The 20094-nt window shown below is 40.0% G+C and overlaps 1 protein-coding gene across 2 annotated transcripts in view; it reads right to left on the bottom strand.

Annotated features, from left to right (window-relative positions):
• Window positions 1-3415: 3415 nt before the first annotated feature.
• fgfr1b (fibroblast growth factor receptor 1b) overlaps window positions 3416-20094 on the bottom strand; it is a 30021-nt gene continuing 13342 nt past the window's right edge. Inside the window, exons 3-17 of one of the 2 annotated variants that reach the window (XM_008423158.2) lie at window positions 12277-12375; window positions 11999-12171; window positions 11453-11576; window positions 10937-11127; window positions 9634-9778; window positions 9366-9556; window positions 9151-9296; window positions 8360-8481; window positions 7619-7729; window positions 7329-7519; window positions 6762-6884; window positions 6618-6688; window positions 5639-5776; window positions 5443-5548; window positions 3416-4127 (exon numbers count right to left, since the gene is read on the bottom strand). In XM_008423158.2, the coding sequence (XP_008421380.1) occupies window positions 4068-4127; window positions 5443-5548; window positions 5639-5776; window positions 6618-6688; window positions 6762-6884; window positions 7329-7519; window positions 7619-7729; window positions 8360-8481; window positions 9151-9296; window positions 9366-9556; window positions 9634-9778; window positions 10937-11127; window positions 11453-11576; window positions 11999-12171; window positions 12277-12375 (1991 nt within the window). In that variant the 3' untranslated portion in view covers window positions 3416-4067. The remainder of the gene's footprint in view (window positions 4128-5442; window positions 5549-5638; window positions 5777-6617; window positions 6689-6761; window positions 6885-7328; window positions 7520-7618; window positions 7730-8359; window positions 8482-9150; window positions 9297-9365; window positions 9557-9633; window positions 9779-10936; window positions 11128-11452; window positions 11577-11998; window positions 12172-12276; window positions 12376-20094) is intronic. The other variant, XM_008423159.2, reaches the window with a different exon arrangement.

Genomic DNA, 20094 nt, shown 5'->3' with positions numbered 1-20094 from the left:
CCACACCACAAACAGCAGCTTGTACAACAATCATCAGTGTTTCCAACACAAACGTACCGTCTATATATTCACAAAGAAACCACACACACACACACACACACACACACACACACACACACATACACACACACACACACACACACACACACACACGCACACACACACACACACACACACACAATTGCAGATTTTCTATTAAATAGGAAATGAAATTAAAATCACAAATGAATAAGCTTTTACACACAAGTCACTAAAACTCATGGCAGCGATGGATGTAAACAGTTACTTGAAATATCTTCATAATTCCGCCATGGTACTAGCACTGGAGCAACAAGCCCAGGTTCCTCAGGAGCTGCTATGTATGCAGCACTTTGGGGAAATTGTGGACTGCAATTTTACAGAAGAATTATGGATTCAACAAGGTTAGAGTGACACTTAACTTTTTATGAACAATGAGGTGCTGTGAGAGATCTGGTGGAACCAGCTGCACGTTATCTAAATAAATAAATAAATAAATAAACTATCACATTCCTTCCATTCCTCTTCGTAGTTTTAGCCAGTAGTAACATCCGGCTGTTGATCATATGACTCTTGTAATGCAAAAAAAAATAAAAAAATCCCTAAGTACATCTACTTTAATGTGGCTACAAAAAACATCTCCTCCTACCACAAAATCTGTTATGAAAAAATGTGAGTTCTTTTTAAATTGGTCTGTTTTCATTAAGCAAACTAATTTTTGTAATGTCAATTTGTGCAATTCTATGTTTGCTTTCTGCTTTCCTTTTATTGATAAAAGAAAATTTAAGCCAAAACTTACAAAAATATTCAGATGATATTCAGTCCTTATGAAAGATGGACAAGAGGCAGCGATCTGGTGGAACGCTTTGTGTCATGGTGTGGAATCAATCATCTTATCCTCAATGTGAAGACAACATTTCTGTTTATCATTAATAAAAGTATTTTGTGGATGCCTGTAAATATTGTCCAAATTCTGTCCCAGGTTTTTACAAAGAATTTTAAAAGCAAAAACTACAAAAACACCTAACGGTCAGAAGTTTGATTTTATATCAAACTTACATAAAAAGTATCGATATTCATGTTATTGGTGAATGGTGGCTCTGTATTTACCGTATTTTACGCACTATAAGGCGCACCTAAAAACCTTCAATTTCCTCAAAAGCTGACAGTGCGCCTTATAATCCGGTGCGCCTTACATATGGACCAATATTGAGCCACAACAGGTCTAGTAACTACGGTAAGCAGCCGCCGACTTCATTTTGCCCGTAGAAGAAGAAGCGCGCGGTGCATGCTGGGATAGTTATCAGAATGCTGGTTTGTTAATAAAGTTTGACTGACCTAGCTACCTATGGACCTGATAATCAGGTCGTCTGCAGGTCATTTAGCACCACGTTCTCCACGAACATGCTGTGCGCGAACGGAGAAGGTTGACCATCGTCCGGCCATGACCCGGCCCAGTCGCGCAAGGCTCTCCTCGCCGACCGAGGAGGGGGGGCGGGGAAGAGACAGAGACTGCGGTGGCAGCGTGTCGGTTGGTCTGTGTTACCCAGAAAGCAGTTGGGCACAATATCGCAACACCAACACCGTGAGTGAAACAATGGACCTTACCAAGCTCCGCCCAGAAACGCCCCTCGAAAGTCCCATGTGACTACATGTCTCACAAGCAGAGCCTCGCGGTGCTTAGTTTCTATGTAAACATGGCGTCTTTCATTTTGACTGACTCTCTGCAGAGTATTTCTGAGTCGATTAGCGTAGCATTTCTGCCGGATTTTCAAAAAATATCAGCCACGACAATGGACAGGGGAACCAACAAGTTCATGTCATCTTTTTTGGATGACATCAAGGTGTTTGAGCCACGCGATGCCTCCAACATTGTGCGTGTCAGCTAAATGCTACCGGTTGATGAGGAAAACAGCAGATCCTCACATACTCAGCATAAATATAGCTGTGGACAAGATCACTGACGCCTATTGTTCTTGCAAGGCTGGGTAAGTCGGGTATTCATGGTTTTGAGGGTTACTTTTGAATCAGTGATTTCTGTTGTTGGCAAATGTTTGAGTGTGCCTAGGCCTAGGCACGGTACTCGGTTCTAGCGTGGCTAACACGATTACAGTGTAGTAAAAAGCCTTTTCAGGTAAAATAAAATCTTTAATGTATGTCAGATACAGTACACATTGCATATTGATCTGTTCAACTATCGTAAGGCTGAAACAGACAGGCTTCAGGATGTAGAAGTTGTATTGGTACTGCCCTTTTGCTGTTCATGGCTAAAATGTTTTCATAATGGATGTGTTTATTATTGACTTTCTTTTTGTCATTCACTAAACACAAAGAAAGCAAAGCAATAATACTTACACCAGCAGACACTACTTTGTTCTTATTGATCCTATGACGGTTGAGCTGCAAATGCGGTCGTGCACACAGATTTTGGAAATCTGTGAATTTTAGTTCCACAAATACGATCAGGATACCTGACATCGCCTGTGCAGATTCCCCACTGACAGTGGAGAGCCATTCTTTTCGAGTCCTGACGCAAAGACGTTCTGCCGGTCTGCTAGTCCACAATGTACATTAGCTTGTGTTTACTACTGTAGCTTGTGTTTGTGAGACGGTCACGCATGTGGTAGCTGCGCTATGACGTAAAATGGGCATTAGCCAATAAAACGTGGCCCGTGTGGTAAGGTCCATGACTGGGGCAGCCTACTATATAAAGTACTCGGGAACCACTTCTTTATTATTATACATCCACATTTGTATGGGACGGGTGGCAACCTTAACTGTAGCGTCTATTCTATGCACCTTATAATGCGGTGCGCCTTATAGTGCGGAAAATACGGTACTTGCTATCAGATCGATACCAAAATATGAAGTACCGCACACCTCTAGTGATCGGAGACCGCTCAAAAGGCGGGAAGATGAGCAGGGCATTCTGGGTAAATACAACCAAAACAAACAAATGAGCCTGGCACTGACAAGAGAAATGGCTCATGATCTTTTATCAAAGACAAAAGAGAAATCCTACAACTGCTAAAATCTGACACCACTCCATTCTTGTTTACATTTTGCGATGAAAGTTGGGGTCAGGGTCTTCTTCAGATTGTTCTTTTGTGTTGCTTCCTTCTGTGGTTTTGGTGCAGCGCCACCACAGGCTGGGAGGAGGGTAACAGATTTTCAAAGGTTTTGGTTTGTTTGATACATGAAAGAGAACCAGAGCTGGAAATGGAACAAATGTTGCACATTTAGTCTCCAGTTGAGCACAGTCTACATAAACCAGTAAATCAATAGAAAGAAATTAAATGAAATTAAAGAAATTTTTTTTTTGGTATTTGAAAGGAAATGACTCCAATGACTCATATTTAGCTTTAGGTTAAACGAAGAAAAATGAAAACAAGACATGTTTTTCAGCATCAGTTTGACGTCTTTTTAATATTGTTTTTAATACTGTTCTTTAGTTATTTTACATTAAACTTAAAGCTCATTGTCTAACAGTAGCAGCCCATGGAGAATAAGTGCAATATGTATTTTTTTATTTTAGTTATTTTTTATTTTTTTTACAGAAAACAAACAGAATAAATCAAAAAGTATGTTTCTGAGAGTATGTTATGCGTGATGCGTTATTCTGCTGAGGAGCAGGAATCCAACTGTACAAATAAAGAATAATAGCTACATAGATTTATCAAAACATGTTGCTGTCCCCTTTTCTATCCATTCCACTTCATGTCACTGTAACACAACCAGACAGATACTCAACATGAAACAGACTAATGTGTAAAATATTCACACGGAGTACATTATTATAGACACACAGGACACATGTCCTACTTCAGTGTCTGAGGTACGTCTTGTCCTTCTGTCCTAGCAGGACACTGCGTTTCCTGTCTGAGGGAGTCCAGTTCAGTCCAGCTGGTCTTTACATCACACAGCAGTGAAACGGTTCAACTGAGCTCCGTCTGTCGCTCTGCCCGGCGGCCTCATCTGAGGCTGCACCGGGTTGCACAGGAAACAGGAAGTAAACGTTCCCAGAACGATGCCGACGAAGTACGGTGAGGCTAGGCAGAGCCACAGACTGATGTGTACTGGACCAGAGGGACGGCCAGGTCCAGGTACTCCTGCGAGGGTATGGGCAAATAGTTAGAGCCGGTTTTCAACTTTAATAAGGCGACACATAAGCATCATGCAAGAGGCTGGTTTGAAATCCTTTAAACTGAGACAAAATGAACTGCATTACATTCTGCCTTGTCTGTCAGATAAACTGACCAATCAGAACAGGCTGCGTTGTAAAGGATGAAGTAAAGATGAAGAAACTGAAGGTAAATATTTTAAGTTATTGTCACTACTTTGCGACAATAAAGTCACAAAGTGAAAAGTGCTTTTCTGTAAGTTTTTCTGTAATACCTACAGGAAAAAAAGTCCCACAGCATCATGCTAACACCACCATACGCAACAGTTGGTAAAGAGTTCTTATGTTTGAAAGCTTAACGTTGATTCCAGAACTGTCCACCTGACTCTGGAGTTTTCTCCCAACCTTTGTTGTCACCATTTTGTGGACTAACATCAGAGCCACCATGAGGAGGATGGAGAACTGTAATTTATCGGCAGATGATGTAAACTGCTTGCATGGGGAAAAAAATCTATCAGTTCAAAAAGCTAACAAATAGATTCATAAACACAAAAACACAGGACATTAAAAATATCATTTCAGTATGTTTTCATTTTATAAATGCACAATATAATTCCAGTTATTTATTAATTATATAATAATAATAATAATAATAATCATCATCATCATCATCATCATTATTATTATTATTATTATTATTATTGTAATAATAATAATAATAATAATAATATTGTGATTATTATTATTATTATTATGAATTAATAGTTTTTCCCCATTAATTACTGCTCTTATTTAGTTCACTTATTGAAAATGTTTTATCAATTTTAGTTTTTGTTATTTTGTTAGCTGTGATCAACTTTTCTAATTCTAAAAAAATCTACAGATCTTTGATCTTTGACAAGTTATTACAACATTCCTATCTATTGACCATTGGTCGAGTTGGTGACCAATGGCCAGACAGCTCTTGTTGTATTTATGAAGAGAAAAGACCAGCCGCATCCGATCATGATTATCAACCCCAAAGTTAAAAGATCTTTTCCCTCATCAGGTTAAAATACACCCTATGACCTTCAGTGCACTTCACAAAACAATGTAGGTGAATATGTTTGTATTTGAGGCTGCATATGTAATTTTGACCGAGTTTGGATTCAATAAAGAAAACTTTTACACTCAAGTGTTACATTTAGAAATCATTGAAACTATATGCTGTGTAATCCTTCTCATCCCGGAAAAAAAACCATTCAGATAAATCCGACTGCAGATGAATATAAACAGTAATCCCTCCAAAGTTGTAAGTTTGTTACCTGGTTGGCCATATTGGAAAGCGTTCGATCCAAGTCTTCTACAAGCTGCTGGAAGGTGGGCCTCTGTGCTGGAACAGCATGCCAGCATTCCCTCATCATCAGATACCTGAAATATTAAAAATCATAAAGACAGCTGTCTTAGGACATCTGCAGATGGAGTTAAGGAGGAGGAAAGTCAATGTGTGCATGCACTCACAGCTCCTGAGTGCATGCGGAGGGTTTTTCCATGCGGTGTCCCTCCTTCAGTAGCTTAAAGAGCTCCTCTACGGGGACCCCGGGGTAAGGAGAGCCTCCCAGGGTAAAAATCTCCCACAGCAGGACACCAAAGGACCACCTGCAGCAGCAGCAACAGCAGCACATAGGGTCAACGCGTGGAATGTAGAGACTGAACTGCAAACTGAAGTTCAGGTTTAGAAAAGTGTAACCCTGCAGAGAAATTATCTGATGGAAAAGTAATGCAGGGCAAACATAGATGACTGAATGCAATTTTAGCCATTAACTGATAAAATAAGCTAAATTTGAAATTCAAAAACCCTTTATAGTGCTAAATTATTGAATAAACATATGAGCTGAACAACAAAGATATTTATTGTTGTGTTATTCATTCAGTTTTCCAGAGTTTCAGGAAGCTCTGATCATTCATGGAGCTTCTTTAGAAATGTAGACTGTGGTCGTTGGCATTAGCATTAGCTGCTACATGTTTAGCATCAATATGCTGTTTTAGGTTTGAATAGCTTTGCTGATAAGTTAGTTTTTTCTTTACCAAAACTTGAACACAGCAATAGTCTTTTCCAGCTTCCAATCAGATTTTTTTTTTAAGCAAAAAATTAACCCCTAGAGGCCCAATAGCAGCGGCTTTGCTTGTCCATCACTGCTGTTTGGGGATGTCGCTTGTGCAGCAGATTTATGGCGTACCAGAAACAAATACAAAGGTTCCAGCTCGGGATGTTTGTAGGTAATTCTTTTTTTAAAAAGCGATTATTTGTGTTCAGTTTTTAATGGGTTAACTTAAGTTCCAACCCCAACTTTCACACAACAATCATGCCTTGCAGAGATTTGCGCCAGTCTCCTGCTCCGATTTTTGGGCTTTAAAAAGCTTGAAAGCACTGATACTTATGAGAAATTTCAAGGATGACATAAAACAGAAAAACTACTGTACGTAGTAGATAACTCACACATCACTTTGGTGCGTGTATATCCGATCGAACAGCGCTTCAGGAGCCATCCACTTCACGGGTAACCGGCCCTGCAGGCACATTAGCATCCGGTCATACTGTTAATAAATCTACAACAAGCTTCCTTTAAACAGTCAGGCTTACATTAGTGGTCTTCTTGTAGTAGTCAATGTGATGGATGTCTCGAGCCAGGCCAAAGTCAGCAATTTTCATCACAGTGTCCTCAGTGACCAGCACATTCCTGGCAGCTAAGTCTCTGTGAATACACTGAAACAAAACAGAACCAGTGAGTGACTGCTGAAATCACAACTTTTATTTTATTATTTAAAAAAATCATTCCAGAATATGACTGGAGGGAAAGAGAGTCATCCTTCAGAACCCGGCTTTATAGGTTAAGCTCACAGGTTTGTTAGCCAGTTAAACTAACTGAAGCACAAAAAACCAGACAGAACTGACAGGAAGTCGGTTCTGTCTGACTCTAGGTTGATGCCATTGTCAATGCTGCATTTTATTCTTTACTTTGTCTCACCAGGTTGGATGTTTTATGTAATGCAATTGTAAAAACTTGCAGGACACTATCAATTTTTACTCAACAAAACCAAATGATGAAACATAACAGCAAAAACTGAACTAGACAAATTCTGAGGTTATTTTATTTGTTTGTTTGTGTTAGACATGTACAATATGTGACACTGTTTTATTTTTTCAGACCTTTTTTGAAGCAAGGTAAGACATTCCTCGAGCCACTTGGTAAGCAGCAGACACCAGCTCCCTCATCTCCAGACTCCCCAGACTAGCCTGCCGCAGGTCGCTCCAGTACTCCAGCCCGGCGGGTCGACGAGCGCGCAGATACTCCCTCAGATTCCCTTGAGACGCATACTCCACCACCACATACAGAGGGCCTGATCCAGGGCACGGTGACACATCCAGGGGAGAACACGCTGGTTAATGAGCAGAACTCTCCCCACATAACCCAGCCATTTAAAGACTTCAGCACTCACCGCCCTGAGTGCAGGCGCCCAGGAGGTTGATGATGTTTTTGTGTTTCCCTATCATCTTCATCATCTCCATTTCAGAGATCAGGTCAGACAAGTCCTTCTCTGTGGCGTCCGCTGAACACAACAACGTGCCAAAGATTAGAACATCTGCTGCAGCAGGGGGCAGAACAGATCAGCTGCAGGATATAACTTTTATTAAAAAAAGTTTTTTTTACATATTTGTTAAAATTATAGTTATGTTTTGACGATATAATATGTAACAGACAATCTGTGGAAGAAAAAAAATTGATCTTCTCTGCCTTTTCTCAGTGCTCCCAGTACTAACCGCACCACTCAGTGTATTACTGCAGTAACAACCAATCAAAGCCAGGAGGAGGGTCTTACAGCTGTCAATCACTCTCATGCTCACCCCCAGCCACTTTGCTCTCTGATAGGCTACAGATGCTTCACTACAGCATACTCTGTCATCAATGCTAAAGCTAGTTAGCATGGCCAATGATGAAGGTGGCTATGCTAACTCTTTTAACAGTGAGCTGTGATTGGTTGTTTTTGGTCGGGAGTGGTGCATTTCCTCAGACAACAATAAGAGCTCAGGGAGAATGTGGAGGAGATCACAGATTATCTGTCTCATATCATACTGTCACGACACTGTGACAATTTTAATAAATATAAAAAAAAACATATTTTTGTAAAATAAAATATGAACAAAAAACAAAAAAAAGAATAGCTTCTATCATCTCTCACCTTTGAGCATCTTTACAGCCACTTTGGTTAGACGTGTGGGTTTGTTCTTGTCGATCCCGACAGCCTCAGCCAGCACCACCTGACCAAAGCAGCCCTCTCCCAACGGCTTCCCCAGGGTAAGCCTGAAACAAATGCAGAGGTGTAAAATTATGCTGGACTAAAACACAAAACACAACCTAGAAATGAAAGCATAAATCAGACACTCAACCCTCTGTAGACAAGGGGTTGTACACCAATAAGACTTGTTAACACTGCAGTGTTTCAGGGTCTTTAGACTTTTCGTCATAGAGGACCAATGATGAATCTTCTCTAAGGTGGAGGATGATTCACGGTTTTAAGGTCTAGTTCTTAAGGACATTGGTTTTATTAATTACATCATGTTCCTCCTCCATAAGTGGCTCTTTAGCCCATGTCAGTACAAAACTGGATAATGTTTCACTAAACAACCACATTTTCCAACCACAAACCTCAACATATTTATAGTTTTTTGTTTTTAACAGACCAACAGGAAGCAGAGCATAACTGTGAGTGGGAGGAAGATGATATAATAATTTTGAATTTGTAAGGTTTTGTAAGGTTGCTCAGTTTCAGGTTGGAAAACCTGAACATCAAATTTTCCAAGTCCTCCCAAAGATCCTCAAATAGATTTAGGTCTGGACCAGCAGCAGATCACTTCCTTCCACCTTTTTGCTTGGTCGCATAAATGTGATGTGGTAAACTGCCGATGCTTTTTGTAAAATGAAACTTTTGTGGGGTATGACTGCTTTTGGGGACATTGGGTAAAGACATACCGTTCACGTGGCAGCTCCCATCCAGGATCGTATGGAAGTTCGTACTCTGACACTCCAGCCAGGATGGTGGTGGCAGCACTGGAGAGACGCGACTGATGCATCAAACACATCCCTGACTGCTGGGAGGTCGAGGACTCAACTGAAACCTACAGATATAGACTTAGTATGAGATCAGGAAGACAATGAAAAGGTGATCTGAATGCTCACTGCCTCACCTGTCTTCTCAGAGGAATGCTCTTGGCTAACTTCTGCACTGCCAGCTGGCTGTTAAAGTCCCTTTTCTTCTGGGTGCAGCAGAGCCTACACATGACTGCGGAGACCGTCAGAATGATGATGACGAAAAACCCCAGGCAGTAGATGAAGATCTCCAAGTATGTCTGCGAGGGCACCGGTGAGGGCAGTAACTCTGAGGAGAGGGAAGTCATGGTGACCGGAGAGGAGAGAGTCTGAATTATGGTGTGCATGGGTTCCATGTAAACATACCATCGACCACAGTGAGCCACGCTGAGTGGTAAGACACTCCGATGGAGTTCTCCGCCAGGCAGGTGTACTCTCCAGCGTCATCCAGGGAGACATTCTTCAGAGTCAAAACCTCCATGTCTTTTTCTGTAGTGTTCAAACCTGCAGCCTGACGGCAACATAGATATTAACTCCAGATCAGAAACAAACAGAGAACGTTCACAGCTGGAACCTGAAACAGACATACAAACAGCAGCATTCACAGGGGAATGCAGGTGGATGTTAACCCTTTAAATAAAAACCTACAGTTTACTCAGTAACACAGAAACATTTCTCAGAGTTGGTATACTTAACTCTACTCTACTAAAGGAATAGTACAAATCTCAATTTTCAACTTGACTAGTAAATAAATCTTCTGTAATTGAAAAAGAGGCTGAAGTGTTTCTCCTCATTATCCCACCACTTCCTACAAACCCAATCTGACTCTCTGCTGACCAGAGAAAGAAAAATGAGACCAGTGCCATGCAGCAGAACCAGCTCAGCCACCACTACAGTAAATCATTACAGCCCACTGGCAGGCATCAGCCACAGAGCCTAAAGATCCTCTTCTGCATACTGACTGTAACAACAGTGTTATGCTCAGCTTCCACAGAGCGGTACGTCATGGGCCGGTGCGGTTTGGTGCTCTATTTTATGGTCCAGAGTTTTCAGAAGAGCAGCTCCAGCAGCAGTTGGACTCTCACAGGACAGGCGGGGTCAAACCCAAACCCTTTAACTTGGCGTCATTCTAATACAACGACAAACGTGATGCATTTGTATGCCTCATGTCTGTTGAAAGCAGTAACATTTTTACTTCCCCAGTCGATAGAATGTGTTGTGTGACATCAGTGGCTCCACCTTAACCATACAATTATCTTATAGACCTGTAGTCAGTGCTGCCAAGTCTTCTTATCATCAGCGACTGTGGGCTTGTTTTGTTTTCTAAAGTCATTTGCAAATTTAATGAGGTTGCTGGTTTTTATTTTTTGAGGACTGGAATGTTGCAGTTGATTGAGGGACCCAGGGGCACAAGATGCCACCCTGGGCAGTTGCCCATGTCACTCAGTGTAGACTCAATGGAAAACAGAAAGCTCCATCTAACGGCTCGGTTCTGTCTTCACCTCAAAAGACCTATACAGCTTCACCAAATCCACCAAACACTTTCATCGATACACTTAGGGTATCAATGTCTTTGCTAAGCTACAGATAAAGCTCAGACTGATATTTGCTTAATTTCAATTTATTAAAGCTAAATTTACAAAAAACACCACCTGTGTGCTTTGCGTACCTTGAGAATCATGACGAATGGGTGTCCGTCTGGTCCCTGTTTGCTGCCATTGACGGTTATATGTTTGAACCACTGGATGTGAGGCTGTGGGTCACTGAACACTTTGCACACAAACTCCACATTGGTTCCGACAACAGCCGTCTGATTGGCCGGCAGGCCCGCTTGCAGTATGGGTCTGTGAGGAGAACGCTCTGGAGCAGAGATGTTTGGACAAACGTCAGATGAAGGTCAAAAGCTGCACTTAGTAACACACTTCAAAACGTCCAGTACACTAAAGGGTAAAAACTCTATTTGATATACAGTAAATATGCTAGGATCAGGAATGTCCTGTGTTGTGTTTGCCAAAATTTTTGGAAAGGAAGACTATTTTCAACCCTAAGGTGTTGGAAGAAGAAAAGTGGAAGATCAGAAGAGATTTGATGAAGGACAGGAGGATATGCAGAAAATTGGTGAGACACGGGAGGGCGCTCGGTACAGAAGGGTCATTCTGATGCCCAGAACATCAACATGCCTCACCAATTACGTCCAGAAGGAAGGTGTGTTTCAGGCTGCCATGTACATTCTCCACCACACAGGTGTAGTTCCCTCTATCAGAAGGAACCACTGACTCCATTATGAGCGTCCCCATGTGTTCTCTGAACTGATAAAGAGCAGAAGATTTAATACATCTCTTTAAAACCAGATATACTGTTCCTGTCTAGCTGCGTTTCCATTGACAGTATAATTGCTCAATTTGACATTTTGCAAATAAGTTCGCTTAGTTTTTTTGAAACATGCCAATTTAAAAAAAAAAATTATAAGTTTTAGTGTTAGGGTGAATTTGTTTTTTGGCCATATCAAAATTCGCTTACTTCGCTTCGTGGAAGCACTTTTTTCACAACCTACGAGTCACATGATCAACAACCGGATGTCGGGACTGACTCAAAAAGAAGAAGATATGAAGTAGTTGGTGGGATGATGGCGTAGCATGTTTTTTAATGACTTACCACATAAATAAACTTATATTGACAAAAGTTTTGCGCACATTTGTAATGGAAACGCAGCTACTGATGTCAGACAGACCTTGAACCCTCCGATTCGTTGGTCTTTCCTGAACTCCTTCCCGTTCTTGTACCAGCGCAGGCTGGGTAGTGGGTTCCCGGTTGCTTGACAGCGGAACTTGACGGTCCTGCTGGCAGGCACAGCATGGAGCTGCTTTTCCATCTTCTCTGGCATCACCCACTGCGGCGCCAGCGCTAACGAGGAGACACAACAACATAAACACGATAAAAATCAGCCATTCACAGCTCAACTGCTTTCAGGCAAAAGTTTGGGAGACCTAACAGCATTGAGGGAATTACGTTGGAGCTTTTCGTTGCTTGTTGACATTTCATTGGACAGTTTATTTTCCTCTGAGGATGACTCTTCATCTTCTTCGTCTTCAGAAGACTTTGCTGCATCTGTTTTAAAAGAGATTTCGAATAGATTTCTTTAATAGGAGAAACAGCCATAAAGGTGTTTTAAGAGAAATAGAAACAGCTTGAGGATCCACCTCTGACCTCAGTGCAAAGAAACTGTCAGTGTTTCTGCTCAGGCTGCTGCAGCAGACGTACGGGCGCTATCCAAACACAGTTACACCCCAACCACTTCACAGACATCCTCTCCATTAATCTGGACCATAACCAACAAGCTTAAAACACACACATCCTTTCAGCCTGGGGAGATGGGCAATGTTTTATGTTTAAGATGGTTTCAGTACTCCTTTAAATCACCTAGATGATGTTGCATGTCAGAAGAAAAGGCAAAAATTGCTGTAACGAATAAAAACAGAACTCGGCAGTAATGTTCTCCAGTCTGCATTCTTTCTGTTTGGCAGCCAATCTGCTTGGTAACCAATCAATTTGCAAACTTCTTCCATTTTCAATGTCTTCATCATGTGGACATTGCTGCATTGAATTTCATGGTATATTTTTAATACAAATTAAGGATAATATTATGACGTACATGGAGTCCCTTACACAACAGACTGTGCTGTTTCTCAACCTTTTTTGGGCCAGCGCCCCCTTAGCCTTTATCCAGGTCCCTCACTGCCCCCCACCAAAGAATTTGCAGGCTACTTTGCACTGACTATTATTTTATTATTAATATTACCATCACTATTGTAGATGTTTTGATTTTTATTCTTGTTTCTGTATTTATCATCAAAAATAATTTCTCAGAGAACAAAAAAGTCATGGGAATAGAAATTATTTTCACAGGTATCTACGAAAAATGCAATAAACATTCAAGTTAAAATCTGTAGGCCTAACAGCAGCCAATCAGAGTGGAAAAAATATTGTTATATATTCCACAAAATAACCTGATAAAAGATGTAAAACATGTCAGTTTAAACTTTGAACTATTTGCAAAACGACTGAGCTCTGCAACATTAAAACATGGATAGAACTGTAACTGCATTAATCATAACTCTTCTTCTCTTCAGTGTTTCTGTGGGTTTCTGGTGGTGCAGCTCTGTGCTGCCTTCAGAAGAATGGGACATCAGAGTATCATCCATAAAATTTCACCCACATGGCATTTATTGTGTAAACCAGAGCTTTCATTGGAAAAACAAAAGTTCCAGATCCTTTTAATGCCTAATCGTCATGTGTTTCACACCATGTGTTGATTTTTCACTGTTCAGCATCGGATTCTCTGTTTTTATGCCGTAATTCACATCTAGTTCGTCGCTCCGTTCGTCCAAAGTGCTGTGGTACCGTTGTTCTATCATCCGTTTCATACCGGACCACTTACAGCACCGGTATTAACGCTATAAAATGAACGCTCTCTATCGAGGTATCACCCATGGAGGGATTTCTTTATTTAAATGGATTCATTTTTAGAGGGATTCAAAGTGAGGGTATAGTGATTTTATACATGTTTATAAGAGCGATTTTCTGCTGTCCTTCCATGGAAGCGGGCAACTTTCAAACGGAAATAAAACACTTTTTAATATAAGTTGCTGCTTTGACATGATCACAGAACTGCCAAAACATATGTACAAAAGTACCAGACAAAGTGAATCACAGCACTGAATAGAAGAAGAGCTGCCATCGATACATTTGCAGCCAAGCATGATTTAATGTTACACAATACAGTTTTACCARGTTGCTYAAAGTCTAAACTGGCATTGTTGTGGATTTAAGGTGTAAAGTTTACCTTCGACCAAACGCCCCCCAAAGGTATCCCAGCGCCCCCCTTTTGTAAAAATTTCCGCCAACGCCCCCTGGGGGGCGGTATCGCCCACGTTGAGAACCGCTAATCTAAATAGCGCATACTCCACAATTTCTGATATTATCAATAAACTAAAATAATCCTTTTCTGGGTTAAATAGCAAGTACTCCACAGTTTCTAAGAGGTAAACTAAATAAAATAAAAAGAGGAAAGGACACATTAGGGCAAATGGTAACATTCAGACAAAACAAAGGGAAAAACAAAGACATGAGTGAAGGCGGTGACACCACAGGGCCATGAAACCATGTTGCTCAGCCTTCCCGCAGAAGTCCGACAGAGGTGTTGTTTATCCAGGAATGTCCTTGGGAGCGCTCAGCTCCACAGCTGCATGGATAACAGAAGGGGGTGAGGTGGGAAGGAGCGTTATGTTTACATATCTTCAAGGAGATTGGAAATATGCAGCCCTTCCAAGGTGACACAGAGAAAGCCAATTCAGAAACAGAATGTCTTAGGTCGCATAGATTATAAATTTCAATCTTCCCTAAAGTCTCTCTGATACATCTCAGTTCCCAATTATCCAAATTAATTTGGTCGTTCCACTGAACCGAAACTGGCGACTTCTCCAAGATCGATTCTATTCCATTAGTGAGTTTTAAAGTCCTCAGCGGGGCTGCGAGTCTCAGCAAGACTCACATCCAACTTGCGTCTCTATTTACACCAGCAGTCTGAGTGTTCACTACTTTGGCCAAGTCTGTCACAAATTTGTTGATAATCCAGGAATCCACAAGGTCCAAACAGCAGAAATCCTGTTATCATGAAGAAATCCAGGGTGAATCCCGCTGGGTGTGTCCCCACAGGACAAGAGGGACAAGATTGTGCCATTTTATAGCACAATCAAGTAACTTTGTTACCTTCAGTTGTTATAAAAATCTTATTTATATCAAATATGACTTAAAAGAAAATTGACTTTGCAATTTAACGCCTTGAAATTGAGTCTCGATTTAAAAACTCCTCCTCTTTCTGAAACTCCGCCTCCAAAAACATGGTTCCTCTATTAGCCCTTCAGCAACGTTTTTACCAGCATTGCTCTGAGAAGTAGCTCCTATAATGAGCTCAGCAGATGCTCAGTTCCACCAGGTGTTTGCTAATTGCTGCTGGCTAGTCTGAAGGAGCTCTGTGAGGCAGAAGCTTGGAAGTTGCAGCTCCTGAGGAGGAGCTTTGTTCTTGAAGGTGGAGCTAGGTTCACGCAGCTGAATGGTGGCCATGGGAGATTCAGGGATTTTGTAAACATGCATGAAAGAATCAAACCAACACTCCAGGTGTGTTTTTGATGAGGGTTATCATTATAACATGATGTAAAGCTCCAAAAAGTATGTTTTCCACAATACTGCCCTTATAATAGAAACTCTCTTTCTGAGACCAATGTGGTCAATCTCTGACTCTGAAAGTTTGTCCAGAGTCAGTGAGTATGGTCACCAACACTGACCACAGTCACAAATGTGCAGCTATGGTTCAAACACTGACCACTTTCTAGGCATGACCAGAACTTCTGTTTCCCTCTAAATTCGGAGAAGTGGTGTGATTTCAGAAAGCATGCAGCAGAGCAGAGGGAGCTGGGAAACTGAAAGCAGGCCTTGTTTATAAAAGGGGGCTGGAGCAGAGAGACGAGATCTGATGGATTCTTGACTGAGATGAAAACAAGAGTTTACAATGGTGCTACAGACAGTCAGCTGGAGCCCAGATGGTTGGTGAAACACAACCAAGTACACACAGACACGCTAGATGTATACATGCATATTCATAAACAGAGGGAGAGAGGAAGGAGCATAAATGGTGCCTGAAAGTGCAGCTTTATGCTGAGCCGGTTGGCTCAGTGAGCCCATAACAGAGAGCGACAGGGTGCATGTGTTTCTGTGTTCCTGTGTCTGGACAGAATCTACAGACCATAACCAGCACCCACAGAGCCAAACCATGGTCACACCACAAAAAAAAGAGAAGAAAAAAAAAGAAAGAAAAAATCCCTTTAACCGTTTTCAGACGCGTCTGAGCCAAACTCAACCAAACCTAGAAAAAGTCACCATCCTGTTAAAGCCCTTTATATAAGAGCACAAACTGTAAAACATAGAACCACAGCTGAGATCAGAGACGAAAACAAAGGAGAGCAGGAGGGACCTCTGAATGACAACCAAACAGCTTGTAAAGAAGCCGAGACCACTTTCAAAAAGAGCTGACTTCATTGAGCAGAGGAGCAAAGGAGCATGGGAAATCAGTTTGAGTGATGTGAATCCAGAACATGAGGAGATGATTACATTCAATTTGAATTATATTTTGTCAGACAGCAAAAAGCCGATTCAATTTTTGTCTCAGATTAGTTTAATTAATTACTGTTCGTCTCTTCCTACATCCAGGTTTAATGGTCAGGTATGGAGAGCCATTTCAGCCAAAATTAAATAAATAAATAAATGGGTGAAATAAATAAAAAATGAGTAAAATAAATCAAAAAATGAAGAAAATGAGTGAAATAAATAAATTATTTGTTAAATAAATAATTTAGCTTTTTCATTAACCCATTTTTTCATTTATTTATTTTTCATATTATCAATTTCTCAATTTCCCTTTTTTCATTAATCTATTTTTCATTTACCCACTTTTTATTAATCTATTTTTCATTTAACCATTTTTTAATTTAGCTTNTGAAAAGTGGGTAAATGAAAAATAGATTAATGAAAAAAGGGAAATTGAGAAATTGATAATATGAAAAATAAATAAATGAAAAAATGGGTTAATGAAAAAGCTAAATTATTTATTTAACAAATTATTTATTTATTTCACTCATTTTCTTCATTTTTTGATTTATTTTACTCATTTTTTATTTATTTCACCCATTTATTTATTTATTTAATTTTGGCTGAAATGGCTCTCCATAGTCAGGAACGTCGCTCAGTAGTTGGTCCCTGAAATGATTATAGTACTGGTAAGTTTGGAAAATCATTTATCTTGTGACACTAATCCGTTCTTTCAGGCAGCTGTGATTTCAACTATTAATGCAAATTCACTCATCATTCGCCAGTTTTCCACAAACTTGCAATTTTCATCAGTCATGACAACTTTTTTGTAAATCTGACCGATCACCGTAACGTTTTGTGTATTTCCTTATTTTCTGACCAATCACAGAAACTCAGCTGAATTTTGACCAATCCCCTTCGACCCCTCCTAATTTAACTTCCTGTTTCACAACATCTCTTGAAAACCTGAGATGAAAGCATGAGTGACTCTAAAGAGCAAATTAATCTTTATAACATTAATCTGAGATGAAGAATTTGCTTCTACTGAGTCTACAGTTCATGTTAACCTGAATGAGACAATTTGCACTTTGACCTCTCCTCAGGACAGGATTTGATTTGTATCAAGCTGCTATTTCAAGAAGAACTCTGAAAATGTTCACTGTAAACATGAACCATGTCAAAATTCTGTCTCTTTTCTGGGAAGGTTATGTGCAGCAATTTCACCTTTTTGAAAGACGGCGAAAATAAGACTGAAAGAATTCACAACTTTGACAAATCAGTACTTCTAAGCAACAACAATCACAAAAAACCATCATGACATCCTGGAGGAACTAAGTAAGCCTAACTGTTGCTCAGCTCAGAACCTTTATGGAGAACAGTGAAGCCACGTTAAACAACTCAATTGGGACTGAATGGTTCATGAAAAAAACAACCATGAATGGTTCACTGGTCAAGGTTTGGGACACATTGAGCTCTGTAATGTGATGCATTTCGGCACCATAGTGAGAGCAGAGCAGCAGGCAGGCCAGTCATGGGAATGCTGAGCAGTAAACACAATGTGGCCTCAGCAGCAGCCTGCTTCAGTATGTTGTCTGCCAGCGTTTCAGATGTGCCTTCAAACAGATTTCCTCTCCTGTTGCTTTTAATGTTGCGCTGAAATGTCTCAGAGCTTTAAACACATGTTAAATCAGACAAAGATAACCTGAGTAAATGCAAAATTTTGTTCAAAAATGCTGAATTCTCTTAAGAAGGACTGAAGCTATCCCAGCCAGCTTAGCCCTGTGCTTCTAGCTGAACAGTTTTAATTCAGTCACACTGTGCAGAACAGCATGTCCGAGGTCAGGGCACAGCATCTATATCAGATTTAATTCCAGACTTTGACTAGGTCAATCCATAACCTCCATTTTAGTTTTTGAGCCATTCACTGGTTGATTTGGGCTTCAAATGATTGTCACTAGTATTAGCTTGCTTAATTGCTGATGTCCTTTGTCTGAAAAGCTGTGTTGATTTCACACCATCTATGCATATAACAGGATGCACATCTAAAAAGAGTTCCTCTTTTGTCTCGCCAGTCAACAGAATATTTTAAAATACATTTTTTTGGAGAATATGAAATAAGCATTTTTGTTCTTTTTGGTCTGCAGAAATCTTCAGCCTTGGAACCCTTCTATGACTCATAAACATGAACCTTAGCAGAAGCAGTGAGGCCTGCAGAGCTGTAGATATTCTGAGTTTCTTTGTGTAGAGTCATACCTTCAATATGAGACTCCTGTCTGTGCTTGGGTCCATTTCTGACACAAAGTAGCACACAGACAGAGTGTGGGTTTTTTCACAGAGGTTCTAGTTGGATAGAACCTCTTCTTTAATACATGAGGTCATCATTTGAAAACAGCTTTTGTTTGTTGACATGGTTATCTTTATCTTTTTATCTGACATAAATGTTGAAGATTACAAAACTAACCTTTCTGTGCGAAATAGAAGAAATCTGTTAGAGGAAAGCTGCAATAGGTAACATTTCTAAAAGTATTTATTATTTTATATATTTGTTCAAACTGTCCCTGTACGTCCTGACAGTATGATATGAGACAGAACGGAGCTCCTCTGCCTCCTCCCTGTGGTCCTCTGGCTCAGAAACAACCAGAAACAATCATAAGGTCACGGCACAGTGACAGTTTGAACAAATATGGAAAACATATAGTGATTCCTGAGAATAGGGACAAAATGCGTTTTAATTTTCCCATGATTTTTTTTTGTTATTTCTCAACCTTATGTATGCAAATATGACAAATAATGTTTTGGAAAGGTGCAGGCTCCCAGTTGCAACATTTTTTTTTTAAATTACATTTTTAATCAACCTAACCTAGAACGCTGTTATCACCATCTGACAAAAATAAATAAAAAATAATTTTTAATGACCCTATTAGTGATATTTTTTTACTTATTTTACAGATAAATGCTTCTCAAGAAACACAATAAATATTATTTAAAACAAAAAACAACAAAACGTCCATCTGACAGAGTTGACACTGCATGATGGAGTTGACACAGAACTGAAGGTGATGACAAACCAGTGAGTAAAATAAAAAACTTGGTACATGTGAAGTAATGCAATTTATGTAAAATACATTAAAATGAATTAATTACACATTTAGGTGAGATTTGACAACAATTTCACAGAAAGAGTCACAAAAACTCTGATGGAGTCAACATCTGACGGAGTTGACAAAATGCCAAACTACCTCAATTTTTATGATGTTATTCTGAAGGAGGCCATATTGTAGCTCATCRGGTCCATGAAATCTTTACATTTTACCAAAATTAAGCATTTATTTCACAAAATTTCATAAAAGTTTTGTAAATTGTCAGTTATGGTGTTGACACATCATGGTTGTGACAAACAACTTAGGAATAAGACAGAAGAAAAAACTAAAGAATAACATAGCTAACCAGAGCTAACTAGCCCTCTTAGCAAAAGAAGAGAAAGGAAGTGGTCATGGGGTCCTCGGAAGTTCTGGTGTCCCCATCCACAATGGCATCATCCACAATGTTTAAAATAAAAAAATATTCAGCAAATACCTGGAAAATATACATTGTTGTGTTCACATGACCCAGGTTAGTTTAGTCAGATATTTGAAGAAATTATATTTTGTGTATATTTTATTCAAATTTTGTGCTTTATCCATA

The sequence above is a fragment of the Poecilia reticulata genome, linkage group LG12 (genome assembly GCF_000633615.1).
Source record: "Poecilia reticulata strain Guanapo linkage group LG12, Guppy_female_1.0+MT, whole genome shotgun sequence".
NCBI classification, from domain to species: Eukaryota; Metazoa; Chordata; class Actinopteri; order Cyprinodontiformes; family Poeciliidae; genus Poecilia; species Poecilia reticulata.
Note: the sequence above shows the minus strand (reverse complement) of the source record. Positions and strands in the feature narration are given on the sequence as shown.